Here is a 27,004-nt window from a genome sequence, read left to right on the forward strand (position 1 = left end):
AAAAGTTATCAACTTTATATCAATATGGCAGTAAAAGTTTCAATATGACCCAAATGTTCACTAATTACTGTACATAAAAAAATGTTTATGCATGGTAGATTTATTTTAATTTCTGTACATTTCCACAGTCATTTCAACACTTATATGTACAACAGTGATGTAATTCTCTTTAATTAAATTTGAAAACTAACTTTTTTTCTAAATATTTTTGCTGTTCGAACGAAGGAATGCCCCTTTAAAATTGAATATGAAAATTGCAGATAACTCAAAACAAATTACTATCAAAATGTTACCAAATTATCAGCATGGTATCTTATACACAGTGATGTCAGTATACGCTGCACTGCACAAGCCTTCACATTCCTAGAGTGCATTATCATACCATATATGATGGAAATAGTTCCCATTTTTGACTCTGCAGTAATTTTGTTACCTACAAACATAAACATCCTTTAATAATAACTTTTATTCCTGTTTGTTTTGAAGACCACCGCTAAATCAATTTTATCTTTTTGACAATCTTCTAACTTTTTGTATTTGAACAAAAAACATAAACATACCTGTAAATAAATGTATGTCTTTTATTCTACAGGTACGTCCTCTACATACATTCTTGATTTTATGAAGCAGTGCAATCAATCATGACTGTATATATACATGTATGTACATACCAAGAGCAGTGAATAAAACTTGGAAAAGTTCTGGGCATTTATCGTGCACATCTGCAGCAATATCTCTGAACCAGTCCTTCTCACATAGGTCCTTACAATCTTTGATGAATAAAACACTTCGCCCAAGCTGTGCAACATCTTTAAATGATTCATCTATAGCAGGCAAAATATCACACTGCAGTCTCTCAGTGATGAATTCTTCATCTGTAATACAAATGTTTTTTGGAGCATATGATAAACGTATTCACATGTTATACAATATACACTTTCATATGTATATAAAGCTACTAGCTTAGTTTTGTCTCTCCCAAAACAACTTTTTATTTTCTTTCTGTCTCACACTTCTCTCCTTTTTTGTACACTTACTTAGGCATGATGTACAGACATAACACTTCCATAATAAGTCCTTCTCTATGGTAACTCCAGTAAATGTTTGTAATAGATGGAGATAGTTTTCTTTTGTAGCCTTGGCTTTTACCAAACAGTGAGCCCTTCGGTTTTCTTGTAGGCAAAGCATACACGTTGTATTGGGCAAAACAATTTTCACGGGTGTTGTATCCATGGACGCAGCCATGTTTAACCCCCCGTATCCGGTAACTTGAAAGTAGTTCCAATATGGCGACGACCGTGACACATCCGAGGTTAGATGACCGTAGAGAATCGGCCGAGGTGTTCCGAATGCTAATTATAAAACATATCTCGGACCAACACATCCGGAATCAAGTACAAACTAATAAAACAAAATTAGAAATAAACAACAATATCCGGAATGGAGTTATTTCCCCTTAGACCGTAATACTATAAGATATCTCACAGACCAGTAACACCATATACATAACATTAGTAATCGTGACAGAAAAAGAAATGAAACAAAAATGAAACAATTGAAGCACAATATTACTGTTTGGTGGAAGTCCCAAAATATTACTGTTTGGTGGAAGTTTTGAGACTATCATTTTGACATCTGCCACAAATTCCGAGGCAAGCATTTAACATTTGACGAAAATTCTGAGTCTATAGACCCTACCGCAAAGATACATTTAGCCACAACAGGCAGGCCAGACACTGTCGAACATACTTCTTGGTGTCAACTGAATAGCCAGTTAATTCAATATTATACATGTACCTCAGGTATATTGGTATTGTATTGCACCAGGGCCATTAAATTGAAATGGACCAGTAATGTTAACCTGTGTGTATCCTGTTAAGTGAGGAAGGCTAAGGGTCATGTCCCCAATCTATGACGTAACAAAGACAAAAAAAAAAAATGGTACTAGGTTATCCCTGGTTGACGTCCAGATCTCTTGGTCCGTTAGGTCCTTCATAAGTGAACACCATTTACAAACAAAGACCATTATATGATCTTTATATGTAAACGCAATGCTTACCAGACAAAACAGGCCCTTAAGGAGGGTAATGAAGTTTACATTACAGTAATGTTGCAGTCTTGTTTTTTATAATCTTTACGTACAATTCAGTGTTTACCTCCTGTATTTTCGTTTATAGTCACGAAATGTGTGTATGAATGTGTGTAATACATTGAATGAAAATAAAGGAATGAAATGTGTAAATGAATGTAAGGTGATGAATGAGAGCCCTCTTGCATGAGGATATATTTGTCAGGATACTGAATCCAGGGCCTCGACCCTGGCAGCAGTCCAAATTGTTAAATGTTCTTGGGTAATAAAATTTCTTGAACATTAAAAAAAAAAAAAAAAAATTGTCACGAAATCTCCATACGATTAGCAGTCGGGTCAATATAATGCTACTTGATTGCATACATGCTCAATCACTAAGGTAACACCCAATGCATTTTCTTCCAGAAAACAAAAAAAATACAATGATTTCCGTAGGCTTCAAGATTGATTGGTGTATCATAGTGCTACATATGTAGCTATATGAGCCAAACACGCATAGTTGGAAATATTCCGTGGGGTCTTGATTTCGCTAGTTCGCGGTCTTAGCACAAAACAAATACTCCGCGAATTTTTATATATACAAGTAAATGTATAAAAGTGTTTACTGCAGAAATTTAACAAGGCGTTGTTGAGCGAAATTAAATGACCAGAACCGCTAAATAAAAGCCCCGTGAAAAATAACAACTTTACAATTCACGCTAAACTTAGGTGAAGAACAAAAGATATTTACAAAAGACACAGTGATCATGGAAACGACCAGCACCACAACCTATTCGTTATGTGATCGGTCGCTGCAGGAATTTTGCGGAATATTGTTGTTGCTGGATTTTTAATCGATATATCATATTATTATACTGCGATTAACAGTAGTAAATGTGGTAGTCTCCACCTTATACACGTGTTCATACGCGTCTGTCTGTCGACGACGTAGATGTCCTCCGACGAAATCTGGGGGGCTCGACAAGCGTCCTGTAAATGGTCTTGAATTCTAAAAATAGATCAAATGAATTTGTCATTACTATATCTGTTGGGGTGATATCATGTTGTAATGGATCTAATAGAAATAGTATGACAATCCAAGTTTCATATTTTGATAATATTTATTTAAGCAATGAAGGTTTGTTGAAATGTTGTTATTGTCGATATTGCAGCAAGATGTACATTTCTAATAATGTATGACGAACCAAACGCCACGGGAACCCGTAACTGCTTATATTTTTATTGCCTTACGATTTTCATCAATTTGGAAACTGAACCAATGAAAAAATACCGCTCTGTTTAGATGTCACATGGCCCATTAGGTGATATAGGCATATACTAACAACTGCCTCTTAGAATTGTGAATATATATTATATGATACTTATATATACCGTTTGATAACAATATATTTACATTTTGGCGGCAAAGCCACGATACAAACTAAGTAAACAGATTTGCAGTCTATGTGAGCATAATTGTCACCCAAAACGTGACATCAATCCATGCCGCGCATGAATATATCCACCCACCGGAACTACTTGTAACTAACGTAAACAATCATATGGCTCTATGAAAAAAGCCTAGGACTACGTTGTTTTTTTATGTTAATTAAAAAGCATCAAAAGAAATTTTATATAATATTGTTACACAAATATTAGAAAGAATTGAACAGACTGTGTTTTTTTTTTTTTGTATTATTTCAATGCACTTTTTTGTTTGCCAATCTGCACAAGACAACTGAATTTCGAAAAAATGGACTGTTCCATTTGTCGAGCGCCATTGACGAAGCCGCTGAATATTGGCATTTTTATGCTAACTCAATTTTAATTTTCAAAAATAACAAAAATTATGTCGAGAATGTAAATATAAGCCTTAAACTGTCTTGTTTGGTGTCTATGGTCGATATAGCTGCAAGAGATTTGCAAACAAACGTGTCATATTGTGCTAGCGCACAGGCACAATATGACATTTGTTTGCAAAGCTCTGGCATCAATATATACCAATTTGTATGTATACCATTCGTTAAAGCTTTTATGTATACCTGTATAATGCTGCTTGTAACGTAACTTTTTTTTTCCAGCAATAACATTTGAAAGCATTAAAACATTATGTTGTGTTGTATGTTTTTGGACATTAATGACCCAAGAATAAGCCAACTGGATCCCAATGCATAGTGATAGTGTGCCTATGAGGAATCAGATATTTTATTCCGTTTCTTCTTTTTAGGAAACATTGAAGACCTCAAAACAGATATTCTGATCTTAACTATTTCTGTTCTTTACTCACTGTTCTGCCTTTCTATGCCTTGTTTTCTTCTATACAATGTAGCTGTCTTTGACACCCGTCCTCATATCACTCGGCTTTTCGAGGACGTTAAATACATAAAACAAAGTAATAGCAAATGCATATAAACAGTAACGTCTACTAACCTTCAAAGTCGATAACACCATTGTGATCTGCGTCCCCTGCAGCAATCATACTTTTGACATCACTAAGGTTACAGGGAATATCAATCTTGTTCCATGTAGTCCAAATCTCCTTTGCCGTTATTGAGCCGTCCCGATCTCCATCGATAATATCGAACATTTGTTTAATCTCTCTTGCCAAATCTATCCTGTAGGACTTCATCATGGCCAGGAATTCGCCGAATTCAATCTTGCCGTTTTCTGAATAAAAATACATTAAAATCGTTAATTTTAAGTTTCTAAATTAAGAAAGGTTCATAAAATACAGATGCACTCGGGATGTCGACCTCACTAAACCAAGTCAAACAAGCAATTGCCAACACTATTTATATTGCGACATCTTTGCAAAGTATCTGATGGAAATAAGACTTAAATATGACATAGGCATGAATTTAATTAGACATATTCTATTTCCTTATACGACATGGAATCAAACTTGTTTGATACTCATGATACGTATAGTGGTTCCCTTGTCACAACACTAGTTTGCATTTTAAGGATGTTACTTAAGTTTCATGGTTTGGTTTGGTTTATTTTGTTTAACGTCCTATTAACAGCCAAGGTCATTCAAGGGCGGCCTCCCGTGCGTGCGACGTGCATGCGTGTGGCGAGTGTGTATGTGTGCCTTGGGAGGCTGCGGTATGACCAGCCTTACTGTTAATATTACTTGCTATGAAAAAGTTTGTACACACACCAGGGTGTTTGTGAGATAATCTTTGGTTTTACCCGTTTCTTATCAAAATGGAACACGCTTGTATTCACAAAGGCCTACCGACTCGAGGATAAGTAGAAACTTTTAAAAATCTATCTCAAAACAGGCAACAGGTACGAAATTATACTTGTCTATGGGTAATCATATGACACTTACAAAGGTACTCCTATGTATGAATTCTAAAAATACATTTTAGATTTTAACTTTCAGTGTTGCAAACTCACCTACCCTGTATAACAACAGACCACTTCAGAGGGGGTTGGTACATTTGTAAATGGTTTGTTGTTATATATAATCAATACTCGGGTAAAATATTGATAGCAGTACCTTTCAGACAAATGGATAAATACCTTGCTTTAATTCTATATTGATACTAGTTCAAGAAACGGCTCTGGGTTTTTTTTGGAAAAAAAGGAAACAAATTTTGCCATTGGATTTGCTAGTATTGGGCAATATATAGGTGAAATACACAGATATTATGTACTTGGATTGTACAAATGCAAGGTAACCTGGGGTCCATTACGGGTACAGTATACATTTTCAAAGAAGTCGTACATAACAACAATTTTCAGTTTTGTTAAATACCCAATGCAGTACCTCACCACTAAAACCTATTTGGCAGCAAGTATAGTGTGTGCGGTCAAGCATGACGGTGTTACAATATTTTTTTATTAGCTGCCCTGCAGGTAGGGCGCAAGAATTGTACCTGCTGCCCCCTATTGCATGGTCGTAAGAGGCGACTAAATTTGGGATATTATCTTTTCTCTTCTTTCTTAACAATTTTCTTCTACCTAACGTCCCCCTTGACACTGCCTCACTTTTGGCCTTTAGTTGAGCGTTCGCCCGTGTGAGGAAGGCTTTGGGTTCTGTACCCTGGCCGAGACATACCAGAGTCTTTAAAAATGGTAGTTGCTGCTTCTGCTTAGCGCTCAGCATACAAGGAGTGAGACGGCTGGTTCGCCCGCTGCTGGGTGTCTTTGGCAGTATGCTTCAGTGAGGTAGCACTATAAATCGGCAAAAGTTCCGGCCTATCACAAGGAGACTTAACACGAACATACCGCAGCCTCCCAAAACACATATACGCACTCACCACACGCATGCATGTCGCACGCACGGTAGGCCGTCCTTAAATGACCTTAGATGTTAATAGGACGTTAAGCAAAATAAACCAAACCAACCTCTCAGTAGCCCTGGGCATATACGGCAAGGTGTGATTACCGCAGTCGCCTCGTACGAAACCCTTGGTTTACAGGTAAAATAATTATGAATGGAGATTTTATGTCAAAAGTATGGTCATGAACCATAACCCAGAATTGTATGGCGGGTGTCGTCGATGAAACATCAGACGCATTCCCTTTCCGGAATACCTGGTCTTCTCCGCTTTGTACTTTTTCATGGGTATCCATGGAAGCTTTTATTTTATCAATATTTTGCTCGCGTTTGATCGAATTTTAGTTAGCCGGAAGACTTCGCTATTACTGTAAGATGGTATTCTGTGTTGTTTTTGAATGTTTTTGAGTTCATACCATCTTTGTCGACCTTCATCATTTCTGTCTTTATGCTGTCTTTTCCCCAGTCGAGCCCGAGGTTTCCTACCACGCTACAGACCTCTTCTAGAGTAATACTCCCGTCATGGTCGGCATCAAACAAATCAAACATACTCTTGTAGCGGGCATCTTGAAGATAAATGCAAACACATTGTTTCTGATAAGCAGCATTGGTGTATATCATACAAATTACCATTTACAGTAAACCACTTTTTTATGGTATTACCCTGAAGTTTACGCAATATATTTTTCTTCGATTTAACAAAAGATCATAAACGTCGTTTTGAAACACTTTGAATTGATACAAAACAATCTAGGTACTGTCCTACGTTTGATATTTAGTTTAAGCGTTTGCCCTTGCGAGGAAAACTTTGTACACTGGCAGAGACTTACCAGTTTCTAAAACTGGCAGTTGCTACTCTGCTTAGTGCTCAACATTCTGGTAGTGGGGCGACTGGTTAGCCCATTGTCAGTATAATGTGACCGGGTGGGGTGTCCTGCTGGGTGTCTTCGGCAGTATGCATCAGTATTGTAACACAAATCGTCATAAGTTCCCCCACTATCACAAGGAGACAAACACGAACATATCGCATCATATGAAAGGATGGTATAAAACAAAAGAGAAAAGCACATTGTCATTGATATGGCGAATTAGAGAATGTTAAAACCAACCACAACAAGGTTCCGTTTAGTACAAAGTACATACAAAATACAATTACAATGAAGGATTTAAATGAATAAATTGACACATACACTATTATAGCGTCAGTGTACCATTTAGGGGATACAATGTAGTAAGTTGTTTTGAGTGGCTATACTGGCGATTAGAACATGAAATTTGGTTTGAACTCGAGACCGATAGGTCGAGAGTTTAAACAAATTTCATGTTCTAATCGCCAGTATAGCCACGAAAAACAACGTACTATCCCCATTCTAACACGTTTACTATCGCATATATTTAGAAACATTGTTTTACAGCGCTACAGGTACGCTGTTAAGTACTCTGTGATCTCCGCTAGTGACGTGTTATACTGTGGCGGATTGACCAATCAGGGAGAAGCTATCAAAGTCGGTCAATTGGCCACGCCCATACTGGCGAGAGCTCGGTCTGTATGTTAACGAAGCGGGGTATTTGGATTGTTGTGAAAGTCCTGTTTCCGAAGATTTAAAGACATATTTGGATTTACGCAGCATGCTTAACGACATGTGCATTTTAACAAAGTCAGGGTTGATGTGTTTCTACAGGCTCCACCGTTATGTGAAGTTGTGTGCACTTGTTCCATTTCATTTCGGATTTTACTTGACCTTAGATGCTTACACACGGACGAAATGAACGTTTCAATTAATAAATGACGGTACGAATGAAGTTAACGATTTTTGTTAAATTTATTAAGTTAATTCATTCTATTCGATTTCTTCACTTTCGATTCCAATATCACGGGTCATCAATCATAAAAATGGTGCAGAGTGTTGAATTTCGCTACGAGTCGAACTTGACGCCATTTGTTTTGATTAGAAACGGGGCGTGGCTTAACACGATATGTCATGGTTCTATCGCAGATTAGAAGTAGGTCCGCAACCAATCAAAACACGCGTTGCAAACGAATCGTGTTAGAATGTATACTATATACAAACCTGTCTCCCTATCAGTTATGGTTTCTCCTTCCTGAAACAAACAGAATACATTTATTAAATCTCAAAGCACGCCGTATGTTTCCTTTACTTTTTTTCTCTATGTTTACTTAAAGTATTGGGATAAACAACTCGCAGACAAGGGAGGTAATTCTTAACGGACCATATTGATATGATGTTACAGCAATACGAAACTAAACATACCACAGAGTGCATCTCGCCCACATGACAGGCCGTCCTTAAATGCCCAACACACACACAGACAAGGGGACAGAACCAAATCCTTTCTCACAGGGGCGATTACTCGAATAAAGGTAAAAAGTAAGACAGTTTAAAGAGAGGGCCGGAATTTAAGAATTCTAGAATTTCCATGGTATGCTTACTGTTGGTCCAGCGGTCTCGATGCTTGCCTTCCGAGAACTCGACTTGAATGACTAAACATACAAAAGCATGTATTGTATACATGAGTGATGAGAGAAAGGCCAATAATGTCCACTACCTTACTTCATACACTATTTAATATTAAAACTTATCAAAACTAAGTATAGAATAACTGTGATTGTTTCCCAAAATTAAATTTGTATGAAATACTCTGTATAGAGATGTACATGTACATCAAAACTGCTCCGCATTTCAGAAAGGCACAATAGATATTCGCACTTTTCAAAACACACTGAAAGGTAGATACAATGGCACCAACTGGATTAAGCTGTGCCATACAGCTGATTCGTCCTTCTAGGACTCTCCAGTGATGCTAACGTATCCACACCTATGAGACGACAAAAACTAAACAAAATGTCTGGATGTAGAGGTGCAAAAGACCCATTCATTATTAGTTTTGATCATTTTCAATATTGAATTTTTCAACGTGATGAACAGTTTACGGTGAAGTATTATATACATTACCGCGTAGGTGAAATTGCTTGAGAGAGAACCCCGACTTCTTTGGTAATCACTCGAGTCCGGCTGTGAAATAATACCAATACAAATTATTTGCTGGTTTAGAGAGCAAATTATTATTGGTGCGGTTTTTGTGAATATACACAAACAATAACAATATCCTATTTAAAAAGATAAAACTGTTGTTGCGGGTTTTTTCCCCGCTAAAATATTTCAAATATGTATGTATGTATGGCTATATATTCAAACGGAGTTTACTCTGAATAAATCATGGATCGGTTTGTGAAGAGCATTCCATAACAAGAAATATATATTCAGTATAATTCAATTTTCTATACATAATCCCTGTGAAAATCCAATTAAAGTGATGGATTCTTTCCCCTAAGAATTCACTACGCCGCTGTATCAGCCTATCAATAGCGTCGTTAAAAACGCTGACGTCATGTATGACGTCATTGGCTGATAACATCATTTTTTATGCCAATTTAAATGCCTGTTTCAAGCAATACAATAAAACGTCTCATTAGGGTCTCTAAATTATTCTTAATATATAATGTATTCTTAAAAGTAATATTTAATATATAAAACTTACTGTTAAGTAGTGTGTGTCACGTTCCTGGCCATTACCAGATTCGTGCTGAAGGTAAAATAATAACTGTATATCAGAGGTCTGCATGCTAGTGTTAAACATTTTTGATCGGGATTTCTAATTCCCATGGAGACTAGTGTTTGTTACAGGTTATGAACATAATTTAGATACATTTGCCGATTGGATATTTCTGTCATCATGGTGTTGGTCTGTCTGTTCTTTATATTTTAATTCCTACTCAAGTTGAAATCAATGAAACTACCGAATTTAATCTACTTCATTTGTCAGTTAATTTGACTTAATTAACAGGCCATTGTTTGTAGGGGATCTCAATAGGCAGAAGACTAGTACACATTATTTTACTCCTTGTCACTTGTGCTTGTGCCCACAAAGGGGTATGGCCCTACCCTCAATGCCCCTAGGATAATACACCAAGGCCCCTCCCAATGGATGGGTGTGTCCACGGGGTGAAGATACCGCAAAAATACGGTATCGGGCCTGTTATTACCCGTATTGTCCCCATTACTATATGGCTGATTGAGTAACTATGGATCTATTGTGACAAAGGTGCCTTTCATTCTTTTGAAGTCGATCGTTTTACCCTGTAATGCCTCCATTCAGGGCTGATTGAATTACCTTTCATCAAGATAAGACTTTTAAAGCACTGTAAGTGAGATTAGGGGTATCGCTTTACTTTTGAAAACAACGGTTAATAATTTCAAACTTACTGGTATGTTTTGGTATCATTCCATTCCATTCCAGTATGTATGTATACAGATATCATGATCTAAGATCTAATATTAGATATGACTTTGGTCCCTCAGTCAGTCTCTCGCCCCGACAGTTCGTTTATCCGTCTGTCGGTCTATTGCGCCGATAGCTCGTCCGTCAGTCCATTTGTTCATCGCGTCAACTGTCCTCCGCCGCCTCTTACCGTACGATCGCTATCGATGTCTCGTCTCGTGAGTAGTTGTGAACAGAGCGATTCCGCTACTACTACAGTGGCTACGGAACGTGAGATCACGACTTCCTATCAAACCCTCGGATTAGTGATGAACCGATCGGTTCTTTGCCTACAGATGTAATCGAACCTGAGACCCAGCCACCAGAATACGAAGACTTTTAAAATCCGTTCCGGTCAAGATAAAGTCTACGGCAAGAGTATTGTTATAAACACAGAATCTAGATTGGAACGAAAAAGGGGAAATAGATATTGGAGGAAAGATTATCCCCTGGTCTAACATTGTGAATATGATTAAAGTACATTTGAAGTTGATAAAGAGTTCCGACCCGTCGACAAAGCGATATTAATTCAATTACTCATTGTCGGTAACGTTCCCATTAACCCAATCACAGAGTCGGACAGAAGACAGACGGGCGGACTTTACCATCCCCTCACGGTCCACCAGTGTTCAAACCCATAAAATGGATCGAACTCTGATGGCAAAGTACGAGGAATGTCCTGCAAAGATGTATTACGAACCCGAACATCCTGCCGCCTATGCTGGCATCGATGAGTTATATAGAACCATCAGAAAAGAATGTAAATTCGTGTTTGGAAAGACAAAAACACGAAATTGGCTTCTTAAGCAAGAAGACAATGAAATGCAACGAGAAGAAAGTTGCAAATTTAAGCGCAGACGCGTCGTTGCTCCCATCGTCAATTACTAGTGGGAAGTGGAAACGATCGACCCGACGGCCTAAGAGAAAAGCAAAGATGAATTCAACTACGTCTTATTTGCTATTGATGTCATGTCCAAATAATTTTTAATAATTGAGCAACTCAGTTCATCACTGCATTAAATCGACCCAACCAACATTCAATCCTGTACCTATTGATTAAATTCATTGGAAGCTGGCGTAAAGACAATGATAGGTGTGTGAGCATCAGGTAAGAAATGTTGGGTTTGTAGGTATAATGGCCTATGATAATTTGACACGTCGCTATGTAGACAATGTGAATGCAGATGTTGATTGAGTTATGTAATGCGATACTTGTATTTAAATTTGCCGTTGGATGTTTTGTGTATTTCACGACTATCATCGATTGATTTGTGTGTGACAGATGTTTAAACAATGCCTGATTAGAAAATGTATAGTTTTGATACGGTTACCCCATCCTGCCAGTGGCCGGATAGATGACTTGACTGGCTGCCATCCTAAAAATGGAAACAAAAGCATTGAAGCATTAAATACAAACACCTGAAAAATCTCTCTCTCTCTCTCTCTCTCTCTCTCTCTCTCTCTCTCTCTTTTAATTAGTTTAATTTTTGTTTTTGGTTTATTTGTTTTTGTTATTAATACGTTTTTATTCAGGCAAAATATGTATATATATATTCATATTATCTTTTAATTAATTATCTCTTTCTTTATTGCATCGGATTCAAAGCACTGAGAGATTTCTACATAAACACCCGATACATACCGAATGGTAGATGACTGGACCGCCAGGGTCTTGATCGTCTGGAGCCACTATCGTCGGCAAATCACCCTGATTAACATATAAAGCTCGTCAATTATATTTCGCATGACATATCTGCTGATTTAAAACAACGATCAACGCAACGTATCCTCAGTATTCGAAATGCTGATCTATTAAATAATAAACATTATGTAGCCAATTGTATGACCTCGTATTTATATATCTTATTGCTGGTATTATTTTAAGCTTACAGTTTGTATTGCTTGCTAAAGATTGTTGGGTTCTTCAATTCAGTGGAAACCAAAACCTCAAAGGCACTTTAGTCAGAGTCGGGTTTTTTTTCAAATGCTTTAAAGATTTAAATGTTGAACGCTTCCTCCATTAACTTATTTTACAACAATCGTCCACAACATTGGTTTCATATTTTGATATGTTAGTGACCTGCCGGGGTCTGATGTCGGGGCCCAAACATTTTCATTGTCCTTATAGTTAATACTAACGTCTTTTCAGGGACTCATTAGAAAATGTGATAGACAGATGTCATCATAGTCCAATTATACAACAAAATAAATCATTATATCACTATTACAAATGGTTTAATCCCGAAAGGCTTGTGGCATACGAAACACGCACGAGGTCTGCAACAAATGAACACTATGAATGAAATGTGAATTGGGGGAAGACTAACTTGTACAAACAAACGACATGGGCATGTGGGAATACCTGGTATTACGAATACACAACTGCCTGCTGATTTTATGAAATAATTCATAATGATTCTCAAAATAATAACGTTTAATGTCACAATAGCATGATAGATAATTAACAAGAAAACAAATTTAACGCTAAATAACCTACAATGTCTGAATAGCGTCCTTTATAAACGTTATTATTTTGAGAATATGAATTATTTCATAAAATCAGCAGGCAGTTATGTATTCGTAATATCTGGCATTCCCACATGCCCATGTCCTTTGTTTGATGTTGTTTTGTTTTGGCAAATGTTTACTCGCTATTTTCTGGCCCTAACGACCTTCATAGTGTTGACTGATCTTCAAGTATATATAACGTATTTGTGTTTGGGTCCTGAACTAGGTTGAAATAACCACTGTACAGTTATGTAACTATACTCCCCTAGAATTACACAGAGACAGGTTAATCTGTCATGAACTGGGTTGAAATACCCATTGTACCGTTGATTAACTAAAATCCCCTAAAATAATACACAGACACGTTAATCTGTCATGAACTGGGTTGAAATACCCACTGTACAGTTGAGAAACTAAAATTTCCTAGAATTACAGAGACACTTTAGCTGGGTTGTAACATCCACTGTACAGTTGAGTAACTAAAATTCCCTAGAATAACACACAGACACAATAATCCACAGAATTAGCACCGAGGTCCAAAATACTGTAGTCCTAAAGGATCCACAGAATAGCAAAGACACTGCAGAAAATATCCCTAATTGATACTTTAATAAATTCTAAAATTTCTAACCTAAGTCTGATTATCTTACACCACAATAAATTCAAAGAACTGCATTGTGCTTTTATCATTATTGAAATGAAGTCTCGAGAAAATTGGTGTATTAAAACATTAAACTAAAAGAGTATCCAACATAAATACTTTATTTTTTGTTCCAATGCATATGATCATAAAGTATACTGCGAGGGATATTTTGGGACAGTGGTCCCCATCACTCGTTTGTTTTTGGTTTTATATTGGATATTCAATGACTATATCTTCTGTACGCGAGATGCATGCGTCACACATCTACCCGTTTATAGACTGTATTATGGCATCGTCTTGATGCAATGTTGTAGATATCCACACAAACCAATATAGGACTTACATCCTTAAACACAACCTGTCAATTATGTTTCGAATAAAATATTGGTTACGTGCAAAACTACGTTAACACTTACCATATTGTGAAGGTCTGTCCTGCTGTAGACAGTTGACCGCTGTTGGTCTCGAGCACCAATAGTAATAGCCGAATCATCAACCGGTTTCAAAAGTGAACACGCCTCCAATGGCTGATTAGTCTTCTGTATAGCATCCCCGACCGCGTCCAGTACCACCTTGTACCAGTCTTTATACTTCCCGGACAGTTTGATACTTTTTGTTTTGTAATCTTGAAAATGAGGCGGAGACTCCCATGGTCCTTTGTGGTCACATAATTGGACTGTTAGCACCATAACGTTGTCAAACTGCCGAAACAACACTCCATAATCAGACGCTTTGGACTTTTCCCCATGGATTTGATCCAGAATCATGATTACAGCTGATTGACGTGAATTTGAAAAGGAACGAATGGTCTGTGGCAGGAAAACAATATTCTTATCAGACGTGCAAACTTGTTTACTAACGTATCCTTTCGCAACACAAAGAAGATCTGTGATCTGTTTGGATGCGTGTACCTCCGCTTTTGTATCTCCATGTATTATGTATAAACGAACTTCCCCTCGGATATTTGTCGTACAGCGTTCATTTGCACTATCCTGTCAATGGTAAAAGGTTTTGTTTGAATAAATACGCTGAACAATATAGAATATATTAATTAATGGTTTGGGATTTGTACTATGAGAAGAGATACATTTAGAAATGAGAGCTTATTGACAAAGGTAATACGCACTCTGTTTAAACGCGTTTACTCCAGTAAAAGCTGCAACTGTAAAGGGAGACAACCCAATATTGAACTTTTGATAGCCGACATTGTTCAGGCAAACAACGCAGGAAAGGGTGACTCGAATATGAAACCTCAGGACATATAACATTATGTCAATTATGGTGCAATGGCAATGGAATGTCTGGTAAGGTTTTCGGCCCTTTGGAACTCAGCTCAAACCTCCTATTCACTCTGCCTGTCATACTGTAACCTTTACTTGTACATCTTCGCCATGGCATACGAGCACACAGTCAATTTGGTACACTAACGAAATGGACACCTTGAATCCGGACACACCAGGGACACTGATTTATACTTATAGATACCTGAAAAAAACTCAATACTTACCTTGGCTATTTCGCGATATCTCTGAATTTTAATCTCATCAAGATCTTTGTCATCCAGATGTGATCCAATACTGCTACTTCTCACCATCGTTTTCGCTTTAAAACTGAAGCGTATTCGTAATATATCCATCCACCCATCTCTCTGGAGATTGACAGCATCTTCAAACTCTAAATACGACGGGACCACAGTATCGTCAAACGTGACCAACAGCAGGCTCCGTGCACATCTTTTACCCCTTTCGCACAAAACATTGCTTATTAGTCTTGTTAAGCCAGACTCTGTCTCGTAGAGTTCAGGAAAAAGTCCTATTCTCACGTTTGGCTCTAACAGACCTTTAGCACCAAGTAGATCACTTCTTGGGTAACTAATTGAATCCACAAGATGTCCATCAAACCAGAAGTTATTAGAAATCAGCCGAATAAATTTCTCTGATCGTCCATTTAACGCGTACATAAACATCCAGCGATCACAGTCTTTTGTTATATATGGATCATCGTAATCTGTCATAGACCTTTCAACTTTCAATATCGCGATCGTCTGCTCATCAGATGGACCCTGCATGATTAGAAGCTGGATATAACTTCACGAACGATTCATGCTTCCATATGAAATCGATTCATTATGTTCAGTCTTGTTGATGTGACTAGTACTTCCGCCTTTTGTATAAGAATAACGGCATGTTCATTTAAATGTAATGGTATCTTAAAGTCTACAACACAGCAATCTAACAAAAGATATTTTAAAGTCACAAAACGTCAAGGGTTGGATTGATGCCAACATTTAGGAGTAGTAATTATATATTTTAACTTAAAATATGATCACTATTCGACAGTAATAAATTGTAGGTACATTAGTGGCATTTGGCCAGTGACAAATTCTTCTAGGACAAATCCTGTGTATGGAATAGTACCATAAAGAATGTATCCTTTGTCCTACATATACTTGTGTTTGTGTTTACATGCATATCCGACCTGAATATATTGATGGCAGATGTACTTTATGCACCGTTCCGAAAATCCCGGTGAATTGACCTCCGGAAGGCATTGAACTTCTTCGTAATACATATGTTAAATCACAAGATATCGTTAGTGGACGGCCAAAAGTGTCCCTGTTGTCGCTATTCTGTCGGGTAACATCAACATGTAGATATAACCGTCTTATATATAGATTTCCCTAAATGCGAATCTATTATGCTCCAATACAAATACGTGCACATCCGGGGACTCGAATTCGTTAGCTGAACTTATCAAACACTGTATCTAAACATATTCTGTACCATCATACCCACTGACTCAACACTATCATTTAACCCACTAACTCAACACCATCCTTTAACCCACTGACTCAACACCATCCTTTAACCCACTGACTCAACACCATCTTTTAACCCACTGACTCAACACTATATTTTGACCCACTAACTCAACACCATCCTTTAACCCACTGACTCAAACACCATCCTTTAACATCCTGTTATATACACCAGAACTTCTCCACTGTCACCTCCAATATTGACTTAACCGACATACTGTCCCATCTGCCACATTGACTCCAATAAGTCGAGTTTCAATGTACATAAGCATCTTGCTAATGTTAATTGCTAGACCTGTTTGAAAAGGTAGAAGTTCCTCGAATGCTGAATACATATAAGCTCATCCACTCGGATCTCATCGGGTTACTTAATTATTTTATAACATATCATTTCAACTATTCAAGTAGCGTTTTTTATGAAATGTGCTCATAATGACAATGATCATATCTGACGGTGATGCGATATTGTTTTACCGTAGAAATATGATGCCTGCATACACATAATAGAAATAAAATGTCTGAATAAATGTATCACAGCTTAAGCTAACAATACTTTGACAAACACATGCATTCACAGTGAAATGCTCATTACAAACCTGCTCTACAAGTGTTTTGTCCTTTCGACAATAAACAACACTACAAATTGTAAAGAATTGTATACATCCAATACGATAATAGTATCTGTTAAAGTTGTAAAAAAGTTTAAATTGAGCCTTATTCACTATCTGTAAAACCACTGAGCCGTAACAAAATAAACAAGGAATCTTAAAGCCCCATACTCCCAAAGAAATATACATTTTGTAAATTAATGTTTACATTTTGAACTTTTTTTTTTTTTTTTTTTTTACAGTTTTCAGACTTTTAGGTTTGTTTACTTTGATCAGTTATTACGAGAATATTTTGCTAATATGTTCAAATGAAAGCATTATTAGGCAAGTTCACACGTATACTCCATATGTAAACAACGGTCATGTGTGTAGTGTCCCGCAATATAGGGGCCGCGGTGACCGAGTGGTTAAGGTGTCTTGACACTTTATCACTAGCCCTCCACCTCTGGGTTGCGAGTCGGGCAGTTGCCAGGTACTGACCGTAGGCCGGTGGTTTTTCTCCGGGTACTCCTGCTTTCCTCCACCTCCAAAACCCTGCACGTTCTTAAATGACACTGGCTGTTAATATGACGTTAAAAAAAATAACAACAATCCCGCAATAAACATAACCTGCGGCGAGTTATTTTTATAAACTGATGTCACAAGGATTCCCCCGGTCAAGCATCCAGTCTAAGTGTCATTTTGGTATTATAGAAGAGCGTGAATGAGTATTTTAGATTTCCATAAATACACGTGTTCAACTAGAATTTTGTGTTATTTTTGAGTATGTGTCTTTAAGAGTCATCCTTATAGGAGTGAGATGTTAAATTTTAAACACGAATGCGTGTTTTTTACGAATATGCCATATTTGTGTAAAATTATTCACAGCCGGTATTAGCATTTCAAGGTCGATAATGTCACTGCTTATACGTATTAAGAAGACAAAACTGGTCGTTTGTGTGCAATAAGCACTTGAGAGCAACACGATATGGCTGTACTGTGTGGTATATATGATACAACAGAGCTAATTGTGTCCCTTTAACACATATATTTGGCATGTATTGTTGAAATGTAACGACACCTTACCAAATTACATACAAAAGCAAGGCCCACTATTAGTCATGATATATATAGAGGTTACACAACGAGTGATTGTTGGATATGGAATTTATTTCACACGAGTAAGTTATTTTTTTAAAGTTACAAAAGACACGAGCTTTAGCGAGTGTTTTTTGCAACTTTAAAAAAATAACTTACGAGTGTGAAATAAATTTCATATCCAACAATTTCGAGTCGTGTGACCTGTTTCTACCACAATAATATCGGCTGAAATTAAAGGGAAACGTGGCCAAGTATAGTTTCGCGTATGCAATTAAAGTGTAACGGTGACGTCCGGGACCCGTTGATGTGACGTCATTAAATTATTGATGACGTCAATAACAATTGCAGCTTGGGTCAAAGTTCACCGTGTTAGCCAATCAAAACGCGTACAGAGTTTATACCACGTGTGGTATAAACAGATTGTTAATCAACAGCTGTAATGATTAACTGATGGTCTGAGAGTTGAATAACACGGGGTATTGTGGTAGAAACTAAAGTTAATCAAGTCACATCTGTTTGCACCACAGTAGGGATTGATGGGCGTGTAACATATCATCAATATTACTGGAGAGAGAGAGATCTACAATTCCTAAGTTAAGATTTCAAGTGTTGTAGACTATTTTACATAGCATGGTAAAACTCTTAACAGGTTTATCATCACACGGTTACATTTAATATAACTTTAGTCGCTCCAATGATATCGCTAACATTTTGTTCTCCTAAATCGGAGAGGTTGACCGTGTGACGTGCGAGTATCGGGTGGCAATCGGGAACCGTCGGCACTTTCCGAAAACGAGTATTTTCTCGTTTACGGAAAGTGCCGACGGTTCCCGATTGTATCGGGTGGTAGAAAGTCTCGGTGTAGTTCAGCTATTGCAATTTTTATTTGAGATTTTTAAAATATATTATCATGAGTACAATGTATGTTTATGGCAAAGGCAGGATGCACTATTATGGGCGAACCTGTTTATTGATGCCGGTGACTCATTACACTGTATGAAAATAAACAAACGTGTATATATAGATATCTGCATTTTGATGTAAAATATCATTCCCATACCCGGATTTATAACATGTGTGTGTGTGTGTCGACTATTATTGCTAGTCTCCCAGTGATTTTGTGCTCTTTTTCATTGTATATAGTTTTACGTGTTTTGACTTTTTCGACAGACATAAGGATATGAGGGCGATTGGATTGGAGAATATAGCAGTCAAAGATATTACGAAGATTAGAACGGTACCAAAGGGAGAGGTGGACAATTTGTCTCCCAAATTTCCCCGCAATAAAGGATATTCTACATGAGACATTACGATGGCGACTCAAGTGCATTCATGATTTTCTTTCATTGTTAGAGTTCTTCTAAACTTAATATAAAAAGGTTCCTCATATACGAGACACTTTACGTGATCTTGAATGTCAGCTATACTAATAAATCTGTAATAGACAAAAGTTGGTACACTCATCCCCGTCCAGGACTTGGAAAGAATATATATTCTGTACACAAACGAGGAAGAAGGGAACGGATAGCTTGTCCACCCTATAAAAAACAATATTTTAGTTTGTCGTAAACACGGAAAGACCGAAATGATTTGCTGCTCTGCTGCGATTCTTGGAATACGTATTGTCTTTTCCCTTTCTATTCTGTCTCCTCCCTATGTGCCTTTATAACACCTCTAAACACTGCATGCATCTCGCAGGGGAGGCCGTCCCAAGATAACCCCAGCTGTTGACAGGACGATAAAACTTACGGAGGATAGGCCGTCCTTAAACAACCGTAGCTATGGATAGGACAATAGGCAATACAATGGAAGGGCCGTCCGTAAATGACTAAGACTGTTGACACAACGATAGAAATACTCCAGGAAGGCCGTCCTAAAATAACCGTAGCTATGGATAGGACAATAGGCAATACAATGGAAGGGCCGTCCGTAAATGACTAAGACTGTTGACACAACGATAGAAATACTCCAGGAAGGCCGTCCTAAAATAACCGTAGCTATGGATAGGACAATAGGCAATACATTGGAAGGACCATCCATAAATGACCACGACTGTTGATAGAACGATAAAAATGCACAGAGAGGGCCGTCTTCACGTGATCAAAGCTGTTGATAGGTATTTATAGATATATATAACCAAATATATCCAATGCATGTATTTCGTATAGAGGTTATAAGCGTTAGGTTTCTTATCAAATTTAAAGGTCAACTAACACTTCCTCTTATCAACCGATCAGACACAGTACATTATCTGCTTCAACTGTCTGTATGATATTTCATACGTAACGACAATGAAGGGTTATGCGGTTTCGACTTTTCTGCTCTGCCATGCCGTATTGTTTGTGATCGTGTCGTTACTACTGATGTACCGTAGTAATCATCTCCACGATCAGTACGAATATGAAACGGCACGAATGATCCTTCTGCAGGATAAATGTGAAACGAAAGATGAACAGATTGTTGAGGTAGGTGTTAATCAAAATCAATAAATATATGGAATTTTAAAGAGCAGGATATAAACGAATGGGTATTCTACATGTCAAAACATTCTACAGCACAGCAAAGACATTCTACAGAATATACAGCACGAATGCACATACCACATATTATTGTCAATATGTCCCACAAGATGACGAGACAGCTTGGGGTGGTATAAATCTGGGTAATCACTATACTTTCCGTGAAATAAAATTGATATGTATAGAAATTCTACGGAAGACAAATTTACAGCAGAACAAAACGAAATTACTTGCAGAGCCCACAGAGAGTTTTTGCAGGCCAATAAACACTGATAATTAATTTGGGTTGTTTTTATATTGTTTAACGTCCTATCAGCAGTTATGCTCATTTATGAACGTCCGTCCCCGTACGGAGATGAAAGCGTGTTGTGTACGTGTGTGTATTTTGACAGGCTTCAGTATGTTTGTTTTATCTCGTTGTCATGGTCATGCCGGCTTTATAGTGCTACCTCACTGGAGCAGTTGTGTCCTGTAGATTTTGGTTTGGTTTATTTTGTTTAACGTCCTATTAACATCTAAGGTCATTTAAGGACGGCCTCCCGTGCGTGCGAAATGTATGCGTGTGATGAGTGCGTATGTGTGTTTTGGGAGGCTGTGGTATGTTTGTGTTAAGTCTCCTTGTGATAGGCCGGAACTTTTGCCGATTTAGAGTGTTACCTCACTGAAGCATACTGCCGAAGACACCCAGCAGCACACCCCACCCGGTCACATTATACTGACAACGGGCGAACCAGTCGTCCCATTCCTAATTTGCTGAGCGCTAAGCAGGAGCAGCAACTACCATTTTAAAGACTCTGGTATGTCTCGGCCAGGGGACAGAACCCAAAGCCTTCCTCACAGCGGCGAACGCTCAACTAACGGCCAAAAGTGAGGCATTGTCAAGGGAGACATTAGGAAGAAGAAAGTTGTTAAGAAAGAAGAGAAAAGATAAGATCTCAAGTTTAGTCGCCTTTTACGATCATGCAATGGGGGCAGCAGGTACAATTCTTACGCCCTACCTGCAGGGCAGTGTCCTGTAGATTGTTTGACATGTGCATGCGTGCATCACAAGTGTGAGAACAATAGGAGAGTAGAAATAATGTTGTAAAACAGTGAAGATGTCTTCCTAGTACACCACACATCCAGTATTGAAATAAATTATATTCAACGAATGTGTTTGAGGTATTGACAGCGACCACGATATATTTTTTATTATATTTGACGGAATGAAAAGGAAGAAACCATAAAAATATAAGTGTAAAAAAGAAAACGCGACTGTATAACTAATTACCAATTCAAAGAGAATTACAATTAGTGCTATACATTTGTTTGTTTCCCGTAAAAGGAGTGTTTCGCCTCTCAAACCTTCCGTTAAAGGAATAATTATAATGTTTGGAAATGACTGGAAATATATACCGGATATATTTAAGGATGTTGATATATAAATTCTATTACATTTCACAAATATTTATTTTGGCATTGTTTACAGGTTACTCTGTTGTTGACATGTTTTCCTTTGTCCAGCATACTTGTGCTCTAAACCTTATCTTTAGCGGTCCAATAAGATACCTGCTACAGGTGATGCCGATGACTTCTTCCGGATGTCATATGCCTACAACAATGAATGACATCACGTCTGTGTGATATTTTTGTCTTATTACCTACCTAGTCATATTACGAAATACTGTTGTTTTCTTCGTCAGGACGTGAAGCAAGTATTTGAGGATTTCTTCAGTAGCCGTCCACAGTACGCAGCACTGTTTCAACCGAGACACAAAAGACAACTCTCTATGCATGGCATGTTAGAGGAACTGCTTCACCTGCAGGTAAGCTTAAAAGTATTTTATAATCGTGACATACAATTCAGCATGTTTTTAATCCACGCATTCTGACCTACATATATACTTATTCTGTATTTGATCAAGTTTAGCTTTGTTAATCACCACATCATCAAACGCGTCATTAGTAGAATCTTCCATGGGTCGGTTCCGTGGACAGGGACATCCTAACCCGAGTATAAGAGTTAAGCTGGCCAGCACGAGATTGCCAAGTGCTGGGTAACTCTTTCATGAAGGTTGATTTATTGTTGCCAACTGTGCAAAGTCATTTTTGATTGTTTTTCTGACACACTTAAGTTATAAAAAAGGTAAGTTATAAAAAAGGTAAGCTTATAAACTTTTTCATTATCAATGTGCTATGACAATGTGTGGGCCACATTGATGACATAATCAATTTCCGACGTGGTTAAGCTACATAAAATGATGACGTTGTTGTATTGTGTGTAGTGCCTAGCGCGTGCCAGCTGTCTTCTCTACCCCATGTAAGATAGAGTGATTCCCATCCCTATAATCCGCGGAGTAAACATCCGAGGACTGTGAGTACAATGTGGTAATGAGAATATCAAACTTTAAATCTTAACTTACTTTCACAGAAATATTCTATTGTCCTGTGAGTTATCGAGTTAGATCTTATCTTCGTGATGCTTGTAGTCTGAGGATTTAACATGATCAGAATTAGGCTACTGTTTACATGAGGGGTGTCTCCGATGAACACCGGTCTGGAACACCTGATATCATTCTCATTGTATCGTCTAAACGATCACCCCCTAAATCTATTTTTGGTCATATTCGCCTTCATTTTAATTATTTTGTGTGTGTAAGTATTACTTTTAATTACATGGCTGTAATGTGTATTTTCATGGAAGGTTGGAGTTTGGTGAAATAACGTCGACCGTATTCGATTTATAGTGTGTTACCCTGTAGTGAGCAAAACAAAAACCTGTATATGCATATAGGGTAACTAATCGTCAGACAAACGTCGTGTTTAAGTCCACAACATCCTATCTGACAAGCGACACATTATAAGCTTGATGAAAAATGGACGGACATGGTGATATTATGTTGTTTTCACGCGAGTTTGATAAAGGCTTCCAGTGCCTGTATTAACATCTACGTAAAGATAAATGCCTGAAACCTAATATTTAAAAAGAGGCCAATTAACAGGTTCGACCGCATTAACAAACATGTCCTTGGTGTTCGTTTGTGTCATATATCTTTACAATACCTTGATTATGTTGAAAAACCAGTGATCTCGCTTATTTATTAGATAAGTTAATGTCGGTGATCTTATTATTCCAGTTAATCCAGCTATCCTTATGGTTATACACTTAGAAAGCGAGAGACAGTATGTATGGACTGTTATATGCTACATGAATAAATTCTTATCAATAATAATTAAAACATTCTTGTATTGCAAAGAGCGGAAGGAACACTGGGCTACGCTGTAACAATATTATTTTGTCATAATATATTTGGCCATGAAGATATGCTATTCAGATAATTTAAACTATTATAAAATAAATACTCTGCACGTGCATATGCGTGTCATAGTCTATTTCCAGTCAAAATGTGTGGTATCGTGACGTCAGAAGCCCCACCAGGCTGATATGCATTGCTTGAGAGGTACGCTGATTTGGCAAAATGTGCTGGGAAAGTAAAATAATAATGACCACGGGGATGATTTTATGCATACGTACCCAGGTCTTAGTATCTGGATGTCATTGAATAGTTTTCATGTGTAATGAATCCTATTGATATCAAGGTTTTGTTTGTTTTATCGCCTCGTAAACACAATTTTAAGGCGTGGTCTAATTGGAGTACCTTGTGACTCATTGAACAACATACCGGAGGCTCGTCACGTGCAATCTAGAGCACTCAGGTAAAAGCGTCCGCTAACTTCCACGACAGTTTTCACCGGACCGTTTCTCAGCTTTCTGAGAAAACACACCGTTACGAATTCGGAGCGACGAACCATGCACTTCGGATTTTTAAGCTGATATTACGGCGCTCTGACCGGACAAGGCAGCGCCAGAAAGCTGTAATTCTAACTCAATCGAGAAGTCTGTTGATGATGAAACTACTAGGCACATCAATGAGTGCTCAACACGTTTGAATTCATCTTGCACAAGGACACAGTAATCAGATATATAATAAAGATGACCTTAAAACATTCCCCTCGTCCTCATCAACCTACATCTATTTGAAACTTTGCGTTAGTATTTTCTCCATGAACATCTGTCACGGAAGTCGAGGGATATTGTGAACACCTGTCACGGAAGTCGGGGGATATTGTGAACACCTGTCACGGAAGTCGGAGGATATTGTGAACACCTGTCACGGAAGTCAGAGGATATTGTGAACACCTGTCACGGAAGTCGGGGGATATTGTGAACACCTGTCACGGAAGTCGGGGGATATTGTGAACACCTGTCACGGAAGTCGGGGGATATTGTGAACACCTGCCACGGAAGTCGGGGGATATTGTGAACACCTGTCACGGAAGTCGGGGGATATTGTGAACACCTGCCACGGAAGTCGGGGGATATTGTGAACACCTGCCACGGAATCGGGTAATGGTGTGGACAAATCTGCACAAATCTCTCACGGAAGGTCGGAAAATGTGGTACAAAATTAGTAAACATCTAATCACCTTGGAAATGCAAACACCAGAGGTAGCGAAACAGGCTTGTTTTTATCTAAAATAAGGAACGATTTGGAAATTATGAATACACATGCTCATGTATGATACCTAATATCGAGGTAACTGGCTGAAGTCGAAGAATCTATAATGACGTAGATATGAAGTTCTGTATGGTAAATCCTTTCGCAATTGTCAATGAAGTGTTTGGCTTGTTTTTACGCATATAAATCAACATTGGCATTGAACTGTTTTATGTGTTCTATCTAAAGGTGACAGGGAAGACCTTGGTAAGATATCCCATTCCTGTTTTGATAAGCTGTTTTATGTATAATCAGTCTGGTATGAAAAAAGGGCTTAGAGAAGTGCAAAGTATAACATTCGAACTTAAGTCTTGTAAATTCTACACGCAAACACGACGGGGATTCGCCATTCAGAATTGTCGGATGGTTTGGTTTTATTGGTTAAACGTCCTATTAAAAGCTACGGTCATTTAAGAGACCAACCAACCAATTGTTTTTCCATAGACTTTAGTGTTAACGTTTTGGAGTATTTCATTCAAATTCTTGAATTCAATAAGACATTTATGGCTTATAACAAAAGTTTGAGTCTGATATAACACCTAATAAAAAAAATGTTGGGTCCTTCAGCTCAAATTTTCTCCAGGGTAGCCATTTTGAAAATAGGTGAATTTCGCAGTAAAAATTCTCAAAAATCTTAAATGTTTACCTGTTAATTGTTATTACCTGAACTTTTGGGAAAAAAATCAATCGGACTTACGAAATTAATATCAACATTTCTTATTGATAGTAACCTATCAGGCTACATATCTATTTTCTCGCTTCATAACATACTGGCCAATCACTGGCTTCCGAACATTATATCCTTGGCCCAACTTTCTATACACAGGGGCTGTTTCAAAAATCTATTTTTTTCAATTGGTTGTTCCCTATAAGGACGGCCTCCAGTGCGTGCGATATGCGTGCTTGTGGTGAGTACGTATGCATGTTTTGGGAGGCTGCGGTATGTTGGTGCTATGTTCCCTGGTAATATGCGTGAACTTTTGCCGATTATAGTGCTATCTCACTGAAGCATACTGCCGAAGACACCCAGCAGGACACACCACCCGGTCACATTATACTGAAAACGGGCGAACCAGGAGTATAAACTACTATTTTTTTTAAAGACTCGGCCAGGGGACAGAACCAAAAACCTTCCTTACAGGAGCGAACGCTCAACTAAAGTCAAAAGTGAGGCATTGTCAAAGGAGACATTAGGAAGAAAGAAGAGAAAAGATAAGATCTCAAATTTAGTCGCCTCTTACGATCATGCAATGGGGACAGTAGGTACAATTCTTACGCCCTACCTGCAGGGCAGATAGAATTGTGAAGTGAACGTTCGTATCAATAAAAGCCGACCTTGGTATGTGTGCATATGAGTTATTACGTATCTGAACATTACAGGGCATTTTAGTTTTATATATTGTTCTATTGTTCTCGGTGAATTGTCATGTTACTTATTGATCTGAACTTGTTTGGGCAATCTTTGCTTGTAATTGTTCTGGTTTTGTCGGGTAATTTTCGAGTCAACTTATTGGGAAATCTGTGTGTCAATCATCACTGTTTTCATGTTGTGAAGGTATTGTTGTGTCTGTTATGGACATTCTAGGGATGTTC

The 27,004-nt window shown here is 37.8% G+C and overlaps 3 protein-coding genes across 4 annotated transcripts in view; 1 reads left to right on the forward strand and 2 right to left on the reverse strand.

The window, feature by feature from the left end:
• Nucleotides 1–229: 229 nt before the first annotated feature.
• Nucleotides 230–1,245, reverse strand: LOC117315210. The gene is made up of 3 exons (XM_033869354.1): nucleotides 1,038–1,245; nucleotides 672–875; nucleotides 230–433 (listed from the first exon to the last, which is right to left on the reverse strand). Exons 1-3 carry the CDS (start codon nucleotides 1,243–1,245, stop codon nucleotides 282–284), a joined length of 564 nt encoding a protein of 187 aa, XP_033725245.1. The 3' UTR covers nucleotides 230–281.
• On the reverse strand, nucleotides 1,076–17,000 carry LOC117315211. The gene is made up of 11 exons (XM_033869356.1): nucleotides 15,356–17,000; nucleotides 14,265–14,840; nucleotides 12,340–12,405; nucleotides 12,029–12,073; nucleotides 9,918–9,962; nucleotides 9,332–9,391; nucleotides 8,809–8,859; nucleotides 8,429–8,459; nucleotides 6,773–6,922; nucleotides 4,499–4,735; nucleotides 1,076–3,077 (listed from the first exon to the last, which is right to left on the reverse strand). The coding sequence occupies exons 1-11, from the start codon at nucleotides 15,914–15,916 to the stop codon at nucleotides 2,992–2,994; spliced, it is 1,908 nt and encodes a 635-aa protein (XP_033725247.1). The 5' UTR covers nucleotides 15,917–17,000; the 3' UTR covers nucleotides 1,076–2,991.
• A 3,222-nt stretch (nucleotides 17,001–20,222) lies between these two features.
• Nucleotides 20,223–27,004, forward strand: part of LOC117315575 (collagen alpha-1(X) chain-like) — a 39,777-nt gene continuing 32,995 nt past the window's right edge. The window contains exons 1-2 of one of the 2 annotated variants that reach the window (XM_033869820.1): nucleotides 20,223–20,470; nucleotides 22,556–22,678. In XM_033869820.1, coding sequence (XP_033725711.1) covers nucleotides 22,643–22,678 — 36 coding nt within the window. In that variant the 5' untranslated portion in view covers nucleotides 20,223–20,470; nucleotides 22,556–22,642. Of the gene's footprint in view, nucleotides 20,471–20,627; nucleotides 20,820–22,555; nucleotides 22,679–27,004 lie in introns of those variants that run through there. The other variant, XM_033869819.1, reaches the window with a different exon arrangement.

This window comes from Pecten maximus, chromosome 17, assembly GCF_902652985.1.
Source record: "Pecten maximus chromosome 17, xPecMax1.1, whole genome shotgun sequence".
Lineage (NCBI taxonomy): Eukaryota > Metazoa > Mollusca > Bivalvia > Pectinida > Pectinidae > Pecten > Pecten maximus.